General features: G+C 46.7%; 1 protein-coding gene across 3 annotated transcripts in view; it reads right to left on the bottom strand.

Moving 5' to 3' along the window:
- The window catches only part of LOC119844386 (discoidin domain-containing receptor 2-like), a 156,248-nt gene that overhangs the window by 72,387 nt on the left and 61,843 nt on the right, over window positions 1-22,018 (bottom strand). For all 3 annotated transcript variants that reach the window (XM_043498678.1, XM_038375121.2, XM_038375122.2), the window contains exon 2: window positions 1,156-1,294. In XM_043498678.1, coding sequence (XP_043354613.1) covers window positions 1,156-1,219 — 64 coding nt within the window. In that variant the 5' untranslated portion in view covers window positions 1,220-1,294. The remainder of the gene's footprint in view (window positions 1-1,155; window positions 1,295-22,018) is intronic.

Genomic DNA, 22,018 nt, shown 5'->3' with positions numbered 1-22,018 from the left:
TCCTGTGATTAGCCCTGAGGGGGACAGCTGTCCTGTGCACCTCAATAGGGTGTTAGCCCCACCCATCAGAGAGCTCTGGGGGTGACCCTTCATCCTGGGTAACTATTGCCTCCCACACCCACTGCTGTTCCTGCCTCTCCAGAGAGAACAGGTTTCCAGATGCTGCTTCTGAGGCAGGAGGGGAGCCCACCTGTTACCCCACTCCAAGTTGGGGGTGAGGCCACTGCATGGGTCTCATGTCAAGGTGTGTCATGGGCCCCATGTTGCTTTACTCTGTCCCTGGCTGCAGCCCAGCACAGCCCCAGAGCTGGGGCTGCGCTGGGGCTCAAAGGGGTGGAGAGGGACCAGAGCAGGGACAGAATAGGACAGTTGCTGGGGGCTCCAAAGAAATAATGTTAGAGGCAGAGAGTCCATCAGGTCCTTCCAGGACAGAACTGCTCTCTCATACATGTCCGGGGGTTGGGCCAAGACATGGCCCAGCATCGCGCTGGGGCTGGTTACGGATAATCCCACAGACCAACACACCTCATCACTGGGTCCTTCTCTGACCTTCAACCGACACCTTCCCCTTTCTGCACTGTGTCTGACCCCTTTCACTTACAGCCTCTGACCTGCCCCATGGGACCCGTCCCCCTCCACTATCCATAGGCCTGTGTCCCTCTGCCCTGGGACTGGACCAAGCACTAAGCCAAGCTTAGCTCAACCTCTCCTTATGCATCAGCCCCTCTGAGTCCACTCCTCCTGTCTGCAGCTCTCTAGCTCTCCCGCCTGCCTGTATCTGGTGATTTACTGCCTGCAGTGAGCCCAGTACCCCAGAGCCAGCCTGACACTTGCCTGTCATTGCTCATCTAGTGCCCATGTGGCTCCTGGTGGTAGCAGGATCCCCGGTGCTGAGACAGGCTCACTGGTTGCAGACCCACCTGAAGGGCACGACAGGGAATATGTCCATGCCCCAGTGTGGAGCTGGGATTTCCACGGGGTGGTGTTTCTCCCTGCATTCTGGGAAGGCTGGGTACCTGGCACACAGGCAGCTGCTCTGACACCATGTTTGTAACTTCATACAAATGGGTCCATTGTAAGAGGGAAAACAAAGGGGGAAATGAAAACACACAAGGCAGGAGATTAGGGTACTCCCCACGTTTGGTGGCTCCCTACCAGGGTTGACTTCGGCACTGGATGGCTCAGGCAGGGCAGCCAGCAGCAGCATGCAGAGGATCATGGTGGGCAATGGGAGGCGCTGCACTGGGTCAGTCGGGCGTGAGTCCTTCACAGCCAGCAGCTGCCATCTACATTTCTGAAAGACAAAGCAAAAGAGGGGAGATGAAAGTCCTCTAATTGGGGCCCTTGTGGAGCTGCAAACCCTCAGCACTGTGCCCTGGCACAATGAGCCACAACATCCTGCGCACACTGGAAACAGCACCTGCTGGCACAAGAATGGGCTGCATCTCTCTCCTGGCTAGCAGCTAGTGTGTTATGCTAATACTTGCCTGGCTGCTAGTGTTGACTCTTGAGCTATTCAATGCTGTGGGAAGTTCACCGTCTAACAGCAGAGTGGCTCTGCGTATTGTGCCCCTACTCTACTTCCGCTACATTGATGACATCATCATCTGGACCCATGGAAAAGAAGCCCTTGAGGAATTCCCAACCTTCCATACAAACTTCCTCGTGGCTGGATTTTACAAAAACTAGACAAGCCATTTACAACACACACTTTGCTTCTCTACAAAAGAAAAAGGAAACTAAACTATCTAAACTACTACATGCCACAAGGGGCCACAACAGTGGTTCCCTTAACCCACCCAGCAATATTGTTAATCTATCCAGCTATACTCTTAGCCCAGCAGAAGAATCTGTCCTATCTCGGGGCCTCTCCTTCTGCCCCTCCACCCCCATGAATATGATACAGTTCTGTGGTGACCTAGAATCCTATTTTTGACGTCTCCGACTCAAGGAATATTTCTAACACACCTCTGCACAACATACTAACCCACAGAGACCTTCCTATCAACACTACAAAAAGAAGGATTCTGGGTGGACTCCTCCTGAAGGTCAAAACAACAGACTGGACTTCTACATAGAGTGCTTCTGCTGACATGCACGGGCTGAAATTGTGAAAAAGCAGCATCACTTGCGCCATAACCTCAGCCATGCAGAACACAATGCCATCCACAGCCTCAGAAACAACTCTGACATCATAATCAAAAAGGTTGACAAAGGAGGTGCTGTCCTCATCATGAATAGGTCGGAATATGAACAAGAGGCTGCTAGGCAGCTCTCCAACTTTCTGCAAGCCATTAACCTCTGATCCCATTGAGGGTTATCAAAAGCAACTACACCATCTGCTCAAGAAACTCCCTGAAAAAGCACAAGAACAAATCCGCACAGACACACCCCTGGAACCCCGACCTGGGGTATTCTATCTGCTACCCAAGATCCATAAACCTGGAAATCCTGGACGCCCCATCATCTCAGGCTTTGGCACCCTGACAGCAGGATTGTCTGGCTATGTAGACTCCCTCCTCAGGCCCTACGCTACCAGCACTCCCAGCTATCTTCGAGACACCACTGACTTCCTGAGGAAACTACAGTCCATTGGTGATCTTCCTAAAAACACCATCCTGGCCACTATGGATGTAGAAGCCTCTACACCAACATTCCACACAAAGATGGACTACAAGCCGTCAGGAACAGTATCCCCGATAATGTCACAGCAAACCTGGTGGCTGAACTTTGTGACTTTGTCCTCACTCATAACTATTTCACATTTGGGGACAATGTATACATTCAAATCAGCGGCACTGCGATGGGTACCCACATGACCCCACAGTATGCCAACATTTTTATGGCTGACTTAGAACAACGCTTCCTCAGCTCTCGTCTCCTAACGCCCCTACTCTACTTGCGCTACACTGATGACATCTTCATCACCTGGACCCATGGAAAAGAAGCCCTTGAGGAATTCCACCATGATTTCAACAATTTCCATCCCACCATCAACCTCAGCCTGGACCAGTCCACACAAGAGAGCCACTTCCTGGACACTACAGTGCTAATAAGCAATGTCGCATAAACACCACCCTATATTGGAAACCTACTGACCGCTATTCCTACCTACATGCCTCCAGCTTTCACTCAGACCACACCACATGATCCATTGTCTACAGCCAAGTTCTAGGATACAACCACATTTGCTCCAACCCCTCAGACAGAGACAAACACCTACAAGATCTCTATCAAGCATTCTTACAACTACAGTACCCACCTGCTGAAGTGAAGAAACAGATTGACAGAGCCAGAAGAGTACCCAGAAGTTACCTACTACAGGACAGGCCCAACAAAGAAAATAACAGTACGCCACTAGCCATCACCTTCAGCCCCCAACTAAAACCTCTCCAATGCATCATCAAGGATCTACAACCTATACTGAAGGACGACCCATCACTCTCACAGATCTTGGGAAACAGGCCAGTCCTTGCTTACATACAGCCCCCCAATCTGAAGCAAATACTCACCAACAACCACACACCACACAACAGAACCACTAACCCAGGAACCTATCCTTGCAACAAAGCCCTTTGCCAACTGTGTCCACATATCTATTCAGGGGACACCTTCATAGGGCCTAATCACATCAGCCACACTATCAGAGGCTCGTTCACCTGCGCATCTACCAATGTGATATATGCCATCATGTGCCAGCAATGCCCCTCTGCCATGTACATTGGTCAAACTGGACAGTCTCTACGTAAAAGAATAAATGGACACAAATCAGACGTCAAGAATTATAACATTCAAAAACCAGTCGGAGAACACTTCAATCTGTCTGGTCACTCGATTACAGACCTAAAAGTGGCAATTCTTCAACAAAAAAACTTCAAAAACAGACTCCAAGGAGAGACTGCTGAATTGGAATTAATTTGCAAACTGGATACAATTAACTTAGGCTTGAATAAAGCCTGGGAGTGGATGTGTCATTACACAAAGTAAAACTATTTCCCCATGTTTATTCCCCCGCCCCCCACTGTTCCTCACACGTTCTTGTCAACTGCTAGAAATGGCCCACCTTGATTATCACTACAAAAGGTTTTTGTTTTGTTTCCCCCACCCCTCTCCTGCTGGTAATAGCTCACCTTAAGTGATGACTCTTGTTACAGTGTGTATGGTAACACCCGTTGTTTCATGTTCTCTGTGTATATAAAATCTCTGTACTGTATTGTCTACTGCATGCATCTGATGAAGTGAGCTGTAGCTCACAAAAGCTTATGCTCAAATAAATTTGTTAGTCTCTAAGATGCCACAAGTCCTCCTGTTCTTTTTGCGGATACAGACTAACACGGCTGCTACTCTGAAAGTGGCACACCAGTATCACTTTCAAATGAACCCTGGCAGGTCACCTGTTAAGAGCTCCAATGCAAAGTCACTTCTGCCCCTGTTTATTCGCTCCCCTCCTTTAATACACTGCGATCACAGATATGCCCAGACACCTCCTTATTGCAAAGCATGCAGGGTCACTTTCAAAGCATGCCTCCCTCAGCCGTCAGAAATGAGGCAAACACTTCCCGGGTCCCTGCACTTCCGGTGTGAGGACACACGGGGGCAGAATAATTGCACTTGGACACAAGCGCCTTGATTTGTGGGACCTGCACTCTGGAGAGATAGTGCTGAGCACACCGCAGGGGCTGCAGGGGCAGGCACCAGCATCAGGGCTGTGCTCAGAGTGACTGTGGGCAGCGAGCAGCAGGATGTGGTTTAGTGACTAGTTGAGCATGTAAAGCCTCATAGCTAGCCCCATCCATTCTCCCTGCCGCCAGTAGCTCCTGAGTGACTTGTGTAACTGAGCTGGGCAAATCCCTATCACTCTGGCTGCCTCTGCATTTCTCTTGGAACAGGCCTTTCCCCCTTGCTCGTAACCTTCTCAGACTCATACCCTCAAGGAGAGCATTTCCCAGGTCTACTCTGCACCTAATGGTCAGTTGTTCACAGTGGAACAAAAGCAGGTTGCTGTTTTCGAGTGTGTCCGTTCTGTCCTTCCCAAAACCCTGCTGCCCCAGCCCGACAGCAATGGGGTAGCGATGCAAACCGGGCCAGCGAGACAGTCCGTAGGGTTAACGTGCAGCTTTTCACACGCACACAGATATTAACGATTGCCAGTTTGTTACTAACAATCTGACAGTGCTCTATTGGTGCCCCGTGATGTTTCTCTCTGGTGACATATATGGAATAGGGCAGACACCTACCACATTCAGTGCACACAAGACTGCACTCAGTTTGCAAGGGTTCTGTGAGAGCTCTTATCTTGCTGAGCATATCCTGCAGGAATGCCACCAAGGAAATCGTTCCATAAGAAAAAGTGTCGTTGCTTCCTATCTGTTGGGGTTTTTTAAATTAGGAAATGCCACAAAAAGCTACCTTAAAAGAACAGCAAGATTATACAGTGCAGCACTCAAAAGTTCAAGTCACATTCACCTGCCTAACCTCAACCTCTGTCCCTTGTGCACCTACATTATGACTCAGGCATTCATTACAGCAGGGGCAGGCAACCTATGGCCTGCGTGCCGAAGGCAGAACGCAAGCTGATTGTCAGTGGCACTCACACTGCCTGGGTCCTGGCCACTGGTCCGTGGGGCACTGCATTTTAATTTAATTTTAAATGAAGCTTCTTAAACATTTTAAAAACCTTATTTACTTTACATACAACAATAGTTTAGTTATATATTATAGACTTATAGAAAGAGACCTTCTAAAAACGTTAAAATGTATCACTAGCACGCAAAACCTTAAATTAGAGTGAATAAATGAAAACTCAGCACACCTCTTCTGAAAGGTTGCCGACCCCTAGGTTACAGGATCACATGGTATTTCTGATGCAGAACCCTGCCCCACTAGTTACAGCACTCAGGCTGTATGGTAAAAGATGATACAATGATAACAAAAGACAGCTGCCTGGTTCACTGCATCCCATTCAGCCAGTGCCCTGGGTAAGGTTCGAAGGCATGGGTGACCTTCAATGCAGACAGGAACCTGCTCTTGTTCTACCCTGACTTTTAAGTGTTGCACTTTGCAAAGGAACCTTTGAAAGCTCCTGTTCCGTACAGAGAGACACAGAAATGAAAAACTGAACTGCCAGCCAGAGGGCCCTGAAAATACTTACATGTCCCACAGAGGAAGTATAACAGAGAGAGTTCTACAATCCCATTCCAGAAGGAGCCCTTTAGTAAACACAGCGCTGCCGACTGCACTCATCGGAGGGCAAACACATGGTAATTGCTGACCCTTCCTCGAATAGGGGGCCCCTGCAGGATGGTGCACGCCCACCTGCTCTGTGGGCCAGCATGGAGGGGGATGGAGACATGGCCCTGCCTCCTCCCTGCCCTCTTAGGGAGGCTGTTGACTGCAGTTGCAGCTGACCCTTTCAGACCAGGCACAGAGCACGGGGAGGCAAAAGGAAACCCAAGAGGCAATAATGCTGTTATGTGTTCAGTACCTTGCTTTAGCTAAGGATGCTGTCCTGCTCAATGCCAATGTCAGTGTGACTGTAGGGCACTTGTTGATCAAATACAGAATTGATCAAATACATCCCTCCAAGAGATGAGCCTGATCAAATCAAAAGCCTGTGAATTATTAACCCAACAAACAGAGTGTAAATATATGTACATTCCCAAATGCTACTCCACATATCTGAGACTACAAGAGATAATTTGTACAAGAGATAATGAGCGATATTATTTTGTATCAGGAGAAACAGTGTGTGGCAGCTTTAGGATCATGCACTGAGCCTCAAATGTGCTGTTTTTTGACATTTAAATGCTTCAATGCATGTCCAGTTAGCAAAGTGTAGCCCGCCAGGAGCTTATCTAGGTCCCTGGGTCTCTGTATGCCGGAAGTTCGGGGGCAAGCCAAGGGCAGACTCAGAGTCTGCTGGGCCACCCTGCGGGACAGTGGAGAGACACTATTTAGACCAGAGTGACAGAGGCCCTATCAGCTAGGGGGAGGATGGCAGGAGCCAGTATGGCTACCAGCCCCCTGCTCAGAGGAGGGGCAGCCTCTGAGAGAAAGGAGGGGGGCAGAGCCAAGTGACTGACAAGTGAAGGCCTGGAAGAAGAGCAGCCCTGACGACCCCTGGGGAGCACTGGAGAGGAGAGAAGCCAGTCTGAAGCCAGTCCTTGGGTGCATGCAGGGTCCCCCTGAGAAAGAGCCTCTGGCTGCAACACCTCCTAGCTTGGTCCTGTCCCTCCTCAAGGTGACTCCCATTGTCTCGAGTTTGTTGGGAAAACTCCCCCCACCCAAGCCAGGCTGAGTTAGTTCTCCGTTCCCTAGGGAAACCAGTCATGAAATGGCACCACTGCTGTGGTCCAGGGCTGCTGCCTGCTGTGAATGTGTCTAAGCACTACGGTAGAAGACTAACTTTAGGATCTTAGTCGAGTTTAGTAACCTGCATCCTTTTGTGGGGAGCAGAAATCCTGGGACCAGAAGCAGCCAGACTCCTGCATGAGGAGGATGCCGGCCAGCGGTCATCGGAGGTGTCCAGAGCTCCATCTTTCAGATGATCAGGGAAATTGTTTGGGAGACTCCCTACTCCCAGAACAGTGTCCTCAAGCCAGTGGTAAAGGTTTGGGGATTTTATTACCTACTGCCTATTAAACCTGCGGAGGGACTTACTACCTTATCCCATGTGAGAGTCTTTTGGGCTGTACTGAACCCAGTCAGCCAAGGTGCTAATTGCTGTTGCAGAAGATATTATCCCATGTCATTCAGGGCCCCTACAAACTACACATACCAATGGGACACTGATTTTTATGTTTTCTGTATCAGGTCAGGTGATGGGGAAAATTCACAGGTATTACCTGCGTGGGCACCGGTGACCCGAGAGTAGTGTTTTACTATTATATTATATTTACTCCACGTTTAATATAATTACTGTGCTGAATAAATTGTGTGTGTTTGTGTTATTTCTTGAGAGTCTCCAACTCTGGCGAGTAAGTGAGGGTTACCCGAGCGACCCTGGTGACTGTGCCAGGAAGGACCAAGAGGAGTGGAGGCACACCAAATAAATTAATATGGAAAGAAAATAAGGAAAGTTGCACCCTCTTCAGCTGGAGATGGGATCCAAAGGAACCCAGGCCTGTCCATCAAAACTCATGAGGAGGTTAGCACTAAAAGAGGTAATGGGGTGGAGAAGGATGCTACACAAGCAATTCAGATCGACCTGCCCTCCTCATTATTTATCACTCCAATTGCTGTGTCATCTGCAAAGTTTATCTGCAGTGATCCCAGGAGTACATTCCTGATAAAGCTGCAGTCACTACCATTCACTTTCATCAAGCAAAATCAGTTTCATGGGTGATATGCCCGTAAATTAACCATGCTGATATGCACTGTCCCAAGGAAAGCGAGTATAAAGTAAGAATATTTTATGTTTACAGGGATTTGTCCACTGGGACTTCTCAGTATCTGAGTCACAAATGCAGGACCCAGATCTCCTGATTCCTAACCCTAATGCAGTACATCAGTGCAGGAGGGGGTCACAGAAGGCTGTCAGGGGCATCACTGAAAATTTATTACAATCTAAAGCAAAGAAAATCTGACTCCCCCACTCCCTTCACACCCATTAAGAGTCAAATATTCTCTGTAAACCTCCTGAAACACATGCACACCCCTAGGCAAGGCGCTAGGTACTGCTGATATATTTTTACTCTTAATTTTATAGTACATATAATGGAACCATGAACATTTTTGGCTTTAAATAAGGGATCATCGATGTGAAAAGGCCACTGCTAGTGCACCGTCCCTCTGAGGAAATCACTCAACCATTCTGAGCCTCACACTTTCCTGACTATACAATGGGGCTGTTCTCATACGTAGGTCTCAGAGGCCTTTACAGACCGGGTGTGCACAAGCAGCCCCCTACACCAACAGGACAAGTGGGGCACAGAGAGGCTAACTGACTTATCCAAAGTTGCAGAGCAAATAGGTATGGACATGGCTCCTGTTTCAGGTGTGTGGCTAATCCGCTGGCTAGACCATTGTTCTTCCCAAGGTGGGGGACTAACCCTGGCCAGGTCTACAGTGGAAAATTCTTCACCCATTTTCTGCACCATTGTAGTCCCCCCTCCTCCCCAGTTCCCATGGCAGCAAGCTACAGTGTCTTTGCCACCACGCTGCCAATTCCTGCTCGGAGCAGCTCCTGGGCTCAGTCACCACAGCCTGGCATTGTGCTGTACTCTGTGGTGTTGTGGGGCTGCCAGGAGCCAGGAACAGAGAGGGCGTGTCTATACTGCAATTAAACATCTGCATCTGGCCCATTTCAGCTGATTCAAGTTCATGGCACTGGGACCATGGGGCTGTTTAACTGCTGCATAGACATTCAGGCTCAGGCTGGAGCCCGGGCTCAGGGACCCCATGTGCATGGTTGCATGGAGAAACCAGGGTGGCGTTTGAGTTCTGCCAACTGAACCCTCACCCGAGGGAGGCAACAGGTCCAGCCTGGGTGTCTGGAGGAAGCAGGAGGCGTAGGGTATGAGCACGTTGAGTTAGTCCTTGGAGCAATTCGGAGGCAGGTTGGCTGGATAGCACACAGCCTGCCCAGATGCTGCAAAGGGGCAGCAGGGTATCAAGGTAAGAGCTCACGAGACAAGTAGTGGGGCCAGGGCCATGAGTGAGGAGGTGGGGATGAGGGATTGGGGAAGCAACACATTGGAGCCATGAGAAGACGTGGGAGTAGGGGCTGGGGCCTGGACATAAGAAGCAGCAGGGAAGTCGGGGCAGGCAGGCCTTTTGAGAGCACCAGAGCGTGAAACCAGGGCACTCTAATCAGGTTCTGAAGTGATTGCTTCTTCGGAGCAGGTCACAGTGCATGGACAGCATGGGGAGCAGTTCCCCCACTCAGCTTCCCCTCTTGGAGGGCTGGTTCCATGGGTATTAGTCTCTCCACACCAGAGTGTGAGATCACGCTGTAACACCAGGGAGTGTGTCAGCACAGAGCATGTGCATGCTACCCTGGCTCCCTGGCACTTAGCAGGCAGCTCCAGAGTGCCAGAGCATCTCTGCTGCTCTCCCTTCTCCTGCAGCACACTTGGCTGAGATGCCTACTGCGATTTCTGAGCGTTTGAGGAAGCTCCTCTCACCCCTTGGCTTTGGGGCACTGAAACTAGGAAGCGTCTCTCTCTGCCCCAAGCCCCTCTGCTCTGCATGCTGCACAGTTGCTGCGTTCAGCCTAGTGCCCCAGTTCCCGTCTAGTGTTCGCTCGCTGAGCCTGTACCCGGGGAGAAGCTGCCTCAGCGTTAGCGGTCACTGTGAGGAGATCTCTGCGAGGGAAGTAGTCCTGGGCAGGGGGCTGGGCTTTGTGCTGGTCAGTCTGTTCTGCCTGTTGGTTTGTGTATTGGGGTATCAGGTACTGGTCTAGCCGGTGGGCACCTGACAGTTCTGGGTAGGCCATGTAGGGTGCTGCCATAGGGGGATTAGTGTTGATGAGTTGGGGGAGCGAGGTGTTTAATTTCTGATCTTTATGTGTTTTGTGGGAGGTGCAACATTTGCAGTTTTGCCTGAGGTGGCCCCAGAAGCTGGTTATCCTTTCCTGCCTGTTACTGGCAAGGGATGTTGACGGGGCAGCTGCGGGGACTGGAATCCCTGTACATACAGTGTGCTCCTCTGCAGCGCTGGAGGAGGGGGGTTTCCCTTGGGGTTTGATCTCAGCCCATGAAAGCCACTGTGAAAGCTGGGCCCGAGACTTTACTCCCAGATGGTAGCATGGATTGGATGATGCTGCTGGATAGGTTTAGCAGTGGTTTTCTCTCTCTCCTGGTTCCTTTCTGGTGTGGAGGGCCCACGAGAGCTTTTCACTGCGTCCAGAACGCCCGGCTGTATTTGTTATGACTTTATTCTAAGCCTGCTGTCCCACCTCTACCCCCAGAGAAACTGCCATACCTGGAGCGCAAGGCCCACATTGGCACCAAAACCACAGGCAATAGCAAAGCCTGAGAGAGGCAAGAAAGCATTATCCCTGTTTGCTGGGCTGGGTGGATCAAGTTGCTAATTGCTAACAGCTGGCTGCATCAGAATAAAACTCTGTTACAATCATTATGTGAGCTGAAAAAAATCTCCCTCCTGAAAAATATTTCACTCACTGGGTATGTCTACACAGCAAAGAAAAACCCATGGCTGGCCCATGCCACCCAGCTGCAGGTCTGTTTCATTGCTGTGTAGACTTCCGGGCTGGAGCCCAAGCTCTGGGATCCTCCCGCCCCATAGGATCCTGGAGCCTGAGTTCCAGCCAGAGCCCGGAAGTCTATACAGCCCCACAACCGGAGCCCCGCAAGCCTGAGTTGGCTGTGTAAACACACCCACTGAGAAGTGGAGAGAGCAGCTTTCTCCAGCATACAGAGCAGAAACCAAGTCAGAGAAACAAGGCCGCCTCTTCACTCCTGTACAGGCAAAGACCACTACTGTCCCCAGTGGAGCAGGTGACCCACCCGCTAGCGAAGGCATTCCGTAACATTCCCTACAGTGGGAACAGGAGGGAACTGCTGTTTACATTTCTAACTGGATCTGCATGAAATAGGTGGAGTTTTGGGCCCCTCCTACGTCCCATCCTCTCTTCAGAGATCCATTGTGAAGGGCTGGAGTGTTCGGGAGCCTTTGGGGATCCAAGATGAAAGAGACGCTATTGTTTCTTGCTTGCAAACGGTTCCCTGGGAGTGGGAGTCCTGCTATGGGTGCACAATGCCCGAATGTCAGGATGTTCTGTGGCTGTGATCCACCTGCTGGTGGCAGTGCACAGGCTGGGCTCTGACTGTACAGGCTGGAGGAATCGGCTTCTCTCTTTGATTATGGGGTGCATGCGCTGCTGTACAGTCCTGTCTTTGGCATGGTTCTAGTCAGTGAAATAGCTCTGTGAACGGATGACTGGCCAACTATATAAACCCCCTCTCCGCTACTGAGAGGTTGAGCGGGCTGGAGGACGACAAGCCTGTTTCATGACAACTGTCAGAACGTGTTTACATTCTGCATCGGAATGAAAACAAAACCTCTCAAATGTTTTCATCAAACAAAAAGATGGCCAATCAGTCACACTCTGTCTCATCAGAAGTGGCCAGAGAGCCGTGGAACTCGGAACACTTCCCGTCCTTAACATTTTGGCCTCGATGAAACACCATATTGCAAAGAAAACACAATTTGTTGAAAATGTTCAACTCAGCTCCACTTTCAAGTCAGTTTTGCTCAGCTTACAAGTCAAACAAGGATTTTTCTAATTCTAATTTTTGTTTTATGGTAAATCTCCTGTCTCTTTCTTCCTGTTTGACATCATTGCTTTTGACCAAGATTCTGCCTTTGAAATGTAGCTGCAGTTTGCTGAAGATGCATAGAACGGACTGGAATACAGCTGTCTTCCCAGGGTGTTGGACACAGGCCCTAGGGAGGAAAGCCCTCGGCCACGCCATACCTCACCAGTATCCTCTTGCCTACAGTGCAGAAGCCCCTGCAGTTCAGATGTGTGGGACTCTGCCTGCAGTTATTAACACTCCTCGGTTTTAGCTGCTGCCAGGATGAGTTTGAAGGCTAAATGCGGCATTAGCTCTGGGCTGGAATGGAGATTCCTGGGTGAAGCAGAGCATGCTGCCACCGATGGCACTCAGGGGCCCCTGCCCATCAGTGAGGGAACAGACATATACACTCCAAACGACTTCATTCAAGTAGCGACCTTGTGCAGCTCCAGCTACTAGTATTACCGTATATAGTAATCACTCATTAGCATATGTTAATGAGCACTGCACATTTGAGGATATACTGGGGTAACTATTTTCAGATGGGTTCTCTGTGTCCAATGGCTTGCGTGTCCCAAACAGGACCCATGCACATGGGGGACCTGTCAGGCATCTTGAGGGTATAAAGAGCAGTGCTGTGTTCCACGATGCAGTTCTAAGGGCAACTCGGAGAAGCACACAGGCAGCCATAGCTCCGGAGGGTGCTGGTGCGTGTGGGGCTTGCTGAAGGGCTGTCCCAGCTCTCCAGATTAGCAGGCACTGGGCTGGTGTTTATCCTCCAGCTGGGCATGCTGATCCCACCTCTCTACATCACACCACCACCAAGTGAGCAGCAAGCCACAGGCGGTGGCACCTTTCTGGGTAACCTTCCCGGCTATTACCCTAGTGCTGTTGCATATGGCCAAGGGGCTCTAAAGTTTATCTGCTCCCCGTTATGTCTTGTCCTGCATGCAGAACTGCACCTGCACCATCGGAGATGGTAGCTGCACCTGCACCATTGTCCCCCAGGGGGCATCATGGCAGCAAACATGCACATACACACACACACACATAGGTGCGGGAACTCAGGGTGTGAGGGGTGCTGCAGCACCCCCAGGTTTTACGCAGGGTCCTGGCTGCCAGTCCCGTGCCTGGGGTCCCTGTTGCCGGCCCGCGCCTCTGCTCCTGACACCACACCTGCCCCCAGCTGTGTCCCCAGCCTCGGCCCCCTTGTCGCTGTCTGGGTCGCCCCCGGAGACAGCCCTGCTCCCGGCCCCAGCTTGGGGGAAGGGGTGGCAGACAGGGTAAGAGGGCTAGCTTTCAGCATTCCCACTATTAAAAGTGTTCCAGCACCACTGCACGCGTGCGCACGCACACACACACACCCCCTGGTGCCCCTGGGCAAGGTGAACACGGTGTATTGTGATGAGCACACTGGCCAGAGCTGCCTGGGTGGGAAAGATGCTGCCTGTCATTAGCTTTTATTTTAGATTTGTACAGTCAGAGTTGCTGCTCCTGTTTCTCTGGTATATATCAGTATTTATCATTGTAGGTTCATACATTCATGGATGTTAAGGCTGGAAGGGATTATTATGACGATCTAGTCTGACCTGTATAACACAGGCCAGAGAAGCTCACCCGGGATTCCTGTATCCAGCCCAATAACTTGGGGTTGAGCTAGAGCGTATTGTTTAAAAAGACACATACAGTCTTGACTTAAAGATTCCAGTTGATGGAGAATCCAGCACACTCCTAGGTAAGTTGTTCCAAATGTTAATAACCCTCATTGCTAAACATTGGCAGCTTACTTCCAGTCTGAGTATGTCTACCTTCATCTTCCAGCCATTGGCTCTCATTCTGACTTCGGCTGCTAGATAGAAAAGCCTGTTACAACCAGAAATCTCCTCCTCAAGTAGATACTTACAGACCATGATCAAGTCTCTTAACTCTATCTTGGATAAACTAAATAAATTGAGTTTCTCAAGTCCCTTACTGTAAGGCAAGTTTTCCAGACGCTGAATCATTCTTGTGGCTCTTTTCAGATCCCTTTGCAGTTGGTCAACAAATCTCAGGCTACCAAAGAAACATCTAACACAGAATCATAGAAATGTAGGACATCCACTCCTGTCCCCCGGCCCTGAGGCAGGACTCAGTATTACCAAAACCATCCCTGACAGGTGTCTGTTTAACCTGTTCTTAAAAAGATCCAGTGACAGAGATTCCACAACCTCTTTAGGCAATTTATTCCAGTGCTTAATCACCATTACAGTTTTGAAGATTTTCCTAATGTCTAACCTAAATTTCCCTGACTGCAGTTTAGGCCCATTGCTTCTTGTCCTGTCTTCAGTGGATACAGAGAACAATTTATCACTCTCCTCTTTATAACAACATCTTATGTACTTGTAGACTGCTGTTATGTCTTGCCTCAGTCTTCTCACCACACTAAAAAACCCAGTTTTTTCAATCTTCCCTCATAGGTCATGTTTTCTAAACCTTTAATCATTTTTGTTTCTCTCCTCTGAACTTTCTCCAATTTGTCCACATCTTTCCCAAAGTGTGGTGCCCAGAACTGGACACAGTACTCCAGTTGAGGCCTTATCAGGGCTGAGTAGAGTGGAAGAACTAATTCTCATGTTGTACTTACAACACTCCTGGTAATACACTCCAGTAAGATGTTTGCTTTTTTTTTTTTTTTTTTTTTTGCACAACAGTGTTACACAGTTGATTCATATTTAGTTTGTGATCCACTATGACCCCCAGATCCCTTTCTGCAGTGCTCCTTCCTAGGCCGTCATTTCTATATTTGTGCAACTGCTTTTCCTTCCTAGGCATAGTATTTTGCACTTGTCCTTATAGAATTTCATCCTATTTATTTCAGACCATTTCTCCAGTTTGCCAAGATCATTTTGAATTCTCATCCTGTCCTCCAAACCGCTTGTAACCCTTCTCAGTCTGGTATCGTCCAAAAATTTTATAAGTGTACTCTCTATGTCATTATCCAGACCATTATGAAGATATTGCTTAGAACCGGATCCAGAAAAGTTCCCTGTGGAACCCCCTCCCGCAATATGACCTTCCAGCTTGACTCAGAGATAACTACTCTCTGAGTACGGTTTTCCCATCAGTTATGCACCCACTTTATAGTAGAAAGAAAAGGAGTACTTGTGGCATCTAAGAGACTAACAAATTTATTTGAACATAAATAAGTTTGTCTAGGCTACATTCACTAGTTTGCTTATGAGAAGTTCATGTGAGACAGTACCAAAAGCCTTATTAAATGCAGGATGATGATTTTCTGATCTCGAAAGGACCCCTCTCTAACCAGAGAATCCCTCTGTGACATAAAGGCCCTTGTGAAAGAAGAGGAAAAAGCAATTGTTCATGGGGCTGCTAAGTAGCCTCAAAATGTACTAGGCAGCAGAGAATCAGGTCCTGAAAGTTCCCTGAACCGGCAAACACACTTACTGTAACTAGTGATGCATGAATGCATAAGACTCTGTGAACAGTTAGAGACCGAGGGAAACTATCCCTGTGATTGCTCAGCATTCAAATCTCTTGCTTAAATTAAAAGCACATTTTCCCAAACAATGCTAGTCCTTGATGGGAGTTCAATGCTCCAGGCTAGCACTACGTTTAATGTAGTCTGCTCCAGAGCTAAGGTTGCACTAGGATTTTCCTTTTAAATGACCCAGTATTATCTTCTAGTTCTGTTTTGTCTTGAATAAATTTTTAAGTGTATGTGAGATGATTATTCTTAGCAGGTTTGTACTGTAGAATATACTCTTGGCTGGAAAGTTAAGTACCTCTGATGTGACAGGAGATCAGCAAATCCAGTTTTCCAACTTTTCAGACTCTCCTGTATTTTGAAACCCTTTGGATTAAAAACTCCATAGCATGTAAATACATCAGAATTCACATTATGTAGTAAATGAGACTGTTATCTAGGGCAACAACAATACAGACATGGAACAAAAAGTAAAGTACAGTTAAGATCACTGAGAGACATCCAGGCTTCCCAGGGAATCAGTTCTGAGGAAAGAGGGTTTGGTGCATAGGAGTTCATGACACATAGCAAAGGCACCTTTGTGATAACTGTCTACAGTTATTCCTCACCAGAACAATTCTACATAACAGAGGGACTTAGCAATGCAGAGTGTACATTGCTTGTCTTTGTTTACAAAGTTCCAGTATGTAATACTATGCAAACATGATTATTTAGTTTCTCCTGGTTTCTGGGTAGAAACAAGGTATATATATTTTAACACTGAAAGTCATTAATCATTGGAACAACTTACTGAGGAATGTAGTGCATTCTCAATCGCTGGCAATTTTTAAATCAAGACTGGATTTTTTTTCTAAAGGATCTGCTGTAGGAATTGCTGACTGTGATTGAATAAAGTTGATTTGTTAAGGGACTGAACAGTATGTGGCTGAGATTACAGCTACAAAAGTGTAGAATTTATCCAAAACAAAAATAAAATCTACACCCGAAAATTATACACTATGATGAAATCAAAATAACTTGTAGCCTACCCTCATGATCTGCATAGCTATCACTCAGTCTTGTTATAAATCAGCAGCATCTCCACATATCATACCATCACAACTAACCACGTAGTTTTATTATATGAAGATTTCTTATCTTAAACTCATACAGAAAAACACTAGAACTGGACACACCATTCAAGCAGTGGACACACCAGTGCAAAATACAGAGACGAAATAATCTCTCTACTCCTACTTGAGTTCCCCTGCTTATGCATCCTAGCATTGCACTAGCTCTTTTGGCCACAGCATCACTCTCTCAGCTCGTGTTCAGCTGATTATCCACCACAATCCTCAAACCTTTTCCAGAATCCCTGCTTCTCAGGACAGAGTCACTCATCTTACAAGTGTGGTCTACACTCTTTATTCCTAAAGATAAACATTTACCTCTAGCAATATTAAAACGTATATTGTTTGCTTGTGACCAGTTTACCAAGCGATCCAGATTGGTCTGCATTCATTATTTACCACTCCGCCGATTTTTGGGTCATCTGCAAACTTCATCAGTGATGATTTTATGTTTTCTTCCAGGTCACTGATAAAAATATTAAATAGCATAAGGACCCCCCTGGAACCACTCTCACTCGATAATGATTCCATGTTTACAATTCAATTTTGAGACATATCAATCAGCTATTTTTAATCTATCCAATTATTCCAGTCATCCCATTTACCCTTTTTAAAAAATTGGCACAATATGAGCTTTCTTCTACTGGAACTTCCCCAGTGCTCCAAGACTTGTGTTCGTTATAAGCAACCAGAGGCCTAGTCTATACCTAAAAATTAGATTAACCTTACTATATTGTTCTGGGCTGTGAAAAATTTTGCATCCCGAGTAACGTGCTTATGTCAACCTAGCTTCCGCTATAGGTGCAGCTAAGTCAACAGAAGAATTCTTCTGATGACCTATCTACCACTTCTTAGAGAGGTGGATTAACTACTTTGATGAGAGGTTTCAGAGTAGCAGCCATGTTAGTCTGTATTCGCAAAAAGAAAAGGAGTACTTGTGGCACCTTAGAGACTAACAAATTTATTAGAGCATAAGCTTTCGTGAGCTACAGCTCACTTCATCGGAAGTGAGCTGTAGCTCACGAAAGCTTATGCTCTAATAAATTTGTTAGTCTCTAAGGTACCACAAGTACTCCTTTTCTTTTTACTTTGATGAGAAAACCCACTCCATCGAAGTAGGAAGTGTTCTACAGTATACTACAGTATAGGAAGTGTCTACACTACACTGGAGTGTAGACATAGCCTCAGTGTTTGAGAGTGGGGAAGTACTACTGGCTTCTAGAGGCACCCCAATGGGTGGTATTTAGTTTTCACAGGTTTCTGGGTAGAAATGAGGCATATATATTTTTAACGGTGAACGTAATTAACCATCGGAACAACTTACCAAGGGATGTAGTGGATTCTCTATCACTGGCAATTTTTAAATCAACACTGGATATTTTTCTAAAGGATCTGCTGTAGGAATTGCTGACTGTGATTGAATAAGGTTGAATTGCTAAGAGACTGAACAGTGTGTGTCTGAGATTTCAGCTACACTTGAAGCTGGGGGTGTGATTCCCAGCTCGCCTAGATATACCTGTGCTAGCTCGACTTGGACTAGTGCACTAAAAATAGTAATGTAGCTGCAGTAGCATGGACAGCAGCGACATGGGCTAGCTGCCCTGAGTACAAACCCATGCAGAACCCTTGGGTACATACTCAGGGCAGATAGCCTGGGCTGCCACTCACTGCTCATGGTGCCCTGGCTCCAAGTGAAATTTTGCACAATCCCAGTTAGGGCTGGGCATTGACCAGTCCGAAAATAAGCGATCAATTATTGGTCAAATATTGTCAAATAATGTAAAAAATAGCCCAACATTTTAAAGCACTAACTTATTAGAATAGTAACAAAAAGACTTTCTGGTTTCCAATAGGCTTAGCCTTAGATACTTATGGCTAATTTACAAAACACAACCTACTTAATGGAGTTATTTTACTCAGAAAAATGTGAAACACAATGAAATTAAATTCTAAAAAAGGAAAGAATAATTATTCTTACTTTTGTTAGTATGCTAGGTTAGCATTTAAATGGGAATGTTAGTCAAAACTGAACAATTGAAAAAGAAAAGAAAAATGAAATGTCCCAGAAATAAAACAATCACCTAGCAGCTATAAAAGAAAAAAAGGCATTTTTAAATGCAGCAGGCCAATTTTTCAAGCAGCCTCATAGCTGTGCATCTAGTCTCTTTGTGCTGGGGGAGAGGTTTAATGACTGGGAATCCTCCACTCTCTTCAGAGGTAATTTCTGTATGTTTGTCTGGTCAATTTAACTTGTAAGCTCCACATGTCAAGGACTGTGTCTTTGAACTTGTTTAATGTGCTTTGCAAACTGCCATGAACACTGACGGCCTGATATACTAATAAAGATATACATACTGTGATGGGGCAAGGTCAGACGGCTATAGAAAAGTAGCGGGAGATAGATATATTAGCTCCAGGCTAAACAAATCCCTGGTACCAGGTTAAGTGAAATGGAAGCTGCTCCAAGTCAAATAAGACACCTGGGGCCAATTAAGAACTTTCCAGAAGGCAGGGAGAAGGCTAGGTTGATTGGGACACCTGAAGCCAAACAGGGGCTGGCTGAAACTAGTTAAAAGCCTCCCAGTCAGTCAGGTGGGTGTGCATGTCAGGAGCTGTGGGAGGAAGTTGTGCTGTTGGAGAGGCTGAGTAGTACACACCATATCAGGCACAAGGAAGGAGGCCCTGAGGTAAGAGTGAAGTGGAGCTTGAGGAAGTGAGGGCTGCTGTGGGGGAAGTAGCCCAGGGAATTGTACATGTCATGTTTCTAAAAGGTCAGTTACCATAGCTGATACTATTAGGGTCCCTGGGCTGGAGCCCGGAGTAGAGGGTGGTCCTGGGCTCTCCCCCACCTTTGCCCCCTGTTTAATCACTGAGACTGGGAGACAACAGAGAATGTGCAAGGAAGGATAACTTCTCCTCACCTCCCTCGCTGGCTTATGATGAAAATGGCACAGTAGACTGTGACCCTTGTCTCTAGAGAAAGAAGGGTTACGTGGAGGGTCACAGTGAGCCTCTGAGGCTAGCGAAATCCGCCGGGAAATGTGGGACCCACGGAGGCAAGGACAGAGCTTTGTCACAACACATACAGTGTTCTTTCTAGAAGATTCCAACTGATTTAGAGGCTCAACTTTCGATTAATTCACCTTGTTCTCAAGAGGTGGCTTTAACATGTGGTAAAGTGACGATCAAGACATTTAAGTAAGCTTGCTAGCATGATGCAAATCAAAACAGGGCATGCTTGCTGCGATCAGCAAGGAAAGCCACCTTATTGAGGTCAGAACATGTAGGGATAAAGTGAGAAAGGCCAAAAGCCATGTAGAGTTGGACCTTGCAAAGGGAATTGAAACCAATAGTAAAAGGTTCTATAGCCATATAAATAAGAAGAAAACAAAGAAAGAAGAAGTGGGACCGCTAAACACTGGGGATGGAGTGGAGGTTAAGGATAATCTAGGCTTGGCCCAATATCTAAACAAATACTTTACCTCAGTTTTTAATGAGGCTAATGGGGAGCTTAGGGATAATTGTAGGATGACAAATGAGAATGAGGATATGAAGGTAGATATTACCACATCCGAGATAGAAACCAAACTCGAACAGCTTAATGGGACTAAATCAGGGGGCCCAGATAATCTTCATCCAAGAATATTAAAGGAACTGGCACATGAAATTGCAAGCCCATTAGCAAGAATTTTTAATGAATCTGTAAACTCAGGGATTGTACCATATGACTGGACAATTGCTAACATAGTTCCTATTTTTAAGAAAGGAAAAAAAAGTGATCCGGGTAACTACAGGCCAGTTAGTTTGACATCTGTAGTATGCAAGGTCTTGGAAAAAATTTTGAAGGAGATAGTAGTTAAGGATATTGAGGTTAATCATAATTGGGACAAAATACAACGTGGTTTTACAAAAGGTAGATCGTGCCAAACCAACCTGATCTCCTTCTTTGAGAAGGTAGCAGATTTTTTAGACAAAGGAAACACAGTGGATCTAATTTACCTCGATTTCAGTAAGGCATTTGATTCAGTTCCACATGGGCAATTAGCTAAATTGGAAAAGATGGGGATCAGTATGAAAATTGAAAGGTGGATAAGGAACTGGTTAAAGGAGAGACTACAATAGGTCATACTGAAAGGTGAACTGTCAGGCTGGAGGGAGGTTACTAGTGGAGTTCCTAAGGGATTGGTTTTGGGACCAATCTTATTTAATCATTTTATTACTGACCTTGGCACAAAAAGTGGGAATAATAAAGTTTGCGGATGACACGAAGCTGGGAGGTATTGCCAATTTAGAGAAGGACAGGGATATCATACATGAAGATCTGGATGACCTTGTAAACTGGAGTAATAGTAATAGGATGAAATTTAATAGTAAAAAGTACAAGGTCATGCATTTAGGGATTAATATCAAGAATTTTTGTTATAAACTGGGGACGCATCACTTGGAAGTAACAGAGGAGGAGGAGAAGGACCTCGGAGTATTGGTTGATCACAGGATGACTATGAGCCGCCAATGTGATATCGTCATGAAAAAAGCTAATGTGGTCTTGGGATGCATCAGGCGAGGTATTTCCAGTAGAGATAAGGAGGTGTTAGTACTGTTATACAAGGCACTGGTGAGACCTCACCTGGAATACTGTGTGCAGTTCTGGTCTCCCAATGTTTAAGAAAGATGAATTCAAACTGGAACAGGTACAGAGAAGGACTACTAGGATGATCCAGGAAATGGAAAACCTGTCTTATGAAAGGAGACTCAAAGAGGTTGGCTTGTTTAGCCTAACCAAAAGAAGGCTGAGAGGAGATATGATTGCTCTTTATAAATATATCAGAGGGATAAATACCAGGGAGGGAGAGGAATTATTTAAGCTCAGTACCAATGTGAACACAAGAACAAATAGATATAAACTGGCCATCAGGAAGTTTAGACTTGAAGTTAGACAAAGATTTCTAAACATCAGAGGAGTGAAGTTCTGCAATAGCCTTCCAAAGGGAGCAGTGGAGGAAAAAGACATATCTGGCTTCAAGACTAAGCTTGATAAGTTTATGGAGGTGATGATATGATGTGATAGCCAAATTTTGGCAATTAATTGATCTTTGACTATTAGCAGTAAATATGCCCAATGGCCTATGATGGGACACTAGATAGGGTGGGATCTGAGTTACTAC

This window comes from Dermochelys coriacea, chromosome 16 (assembly GCF_009764565.3).
Source record: "Dermochelys coriacea isolate rDerCor1 chromosome 16, rDerCor1.pri.v4, whole genome shotgun sequence".
In the NCBI taxonomy this organism is placed as follows: Eukaryota; Metazoa; Chordata; order Testudines; family Dermochelyidae; genus Dermochelys; species Dermochelys coriacea.
Note: the sequence above shows the minus strand (reverse complement) of the source record. Positions and strands in the feature narration are given on the sequence as shown.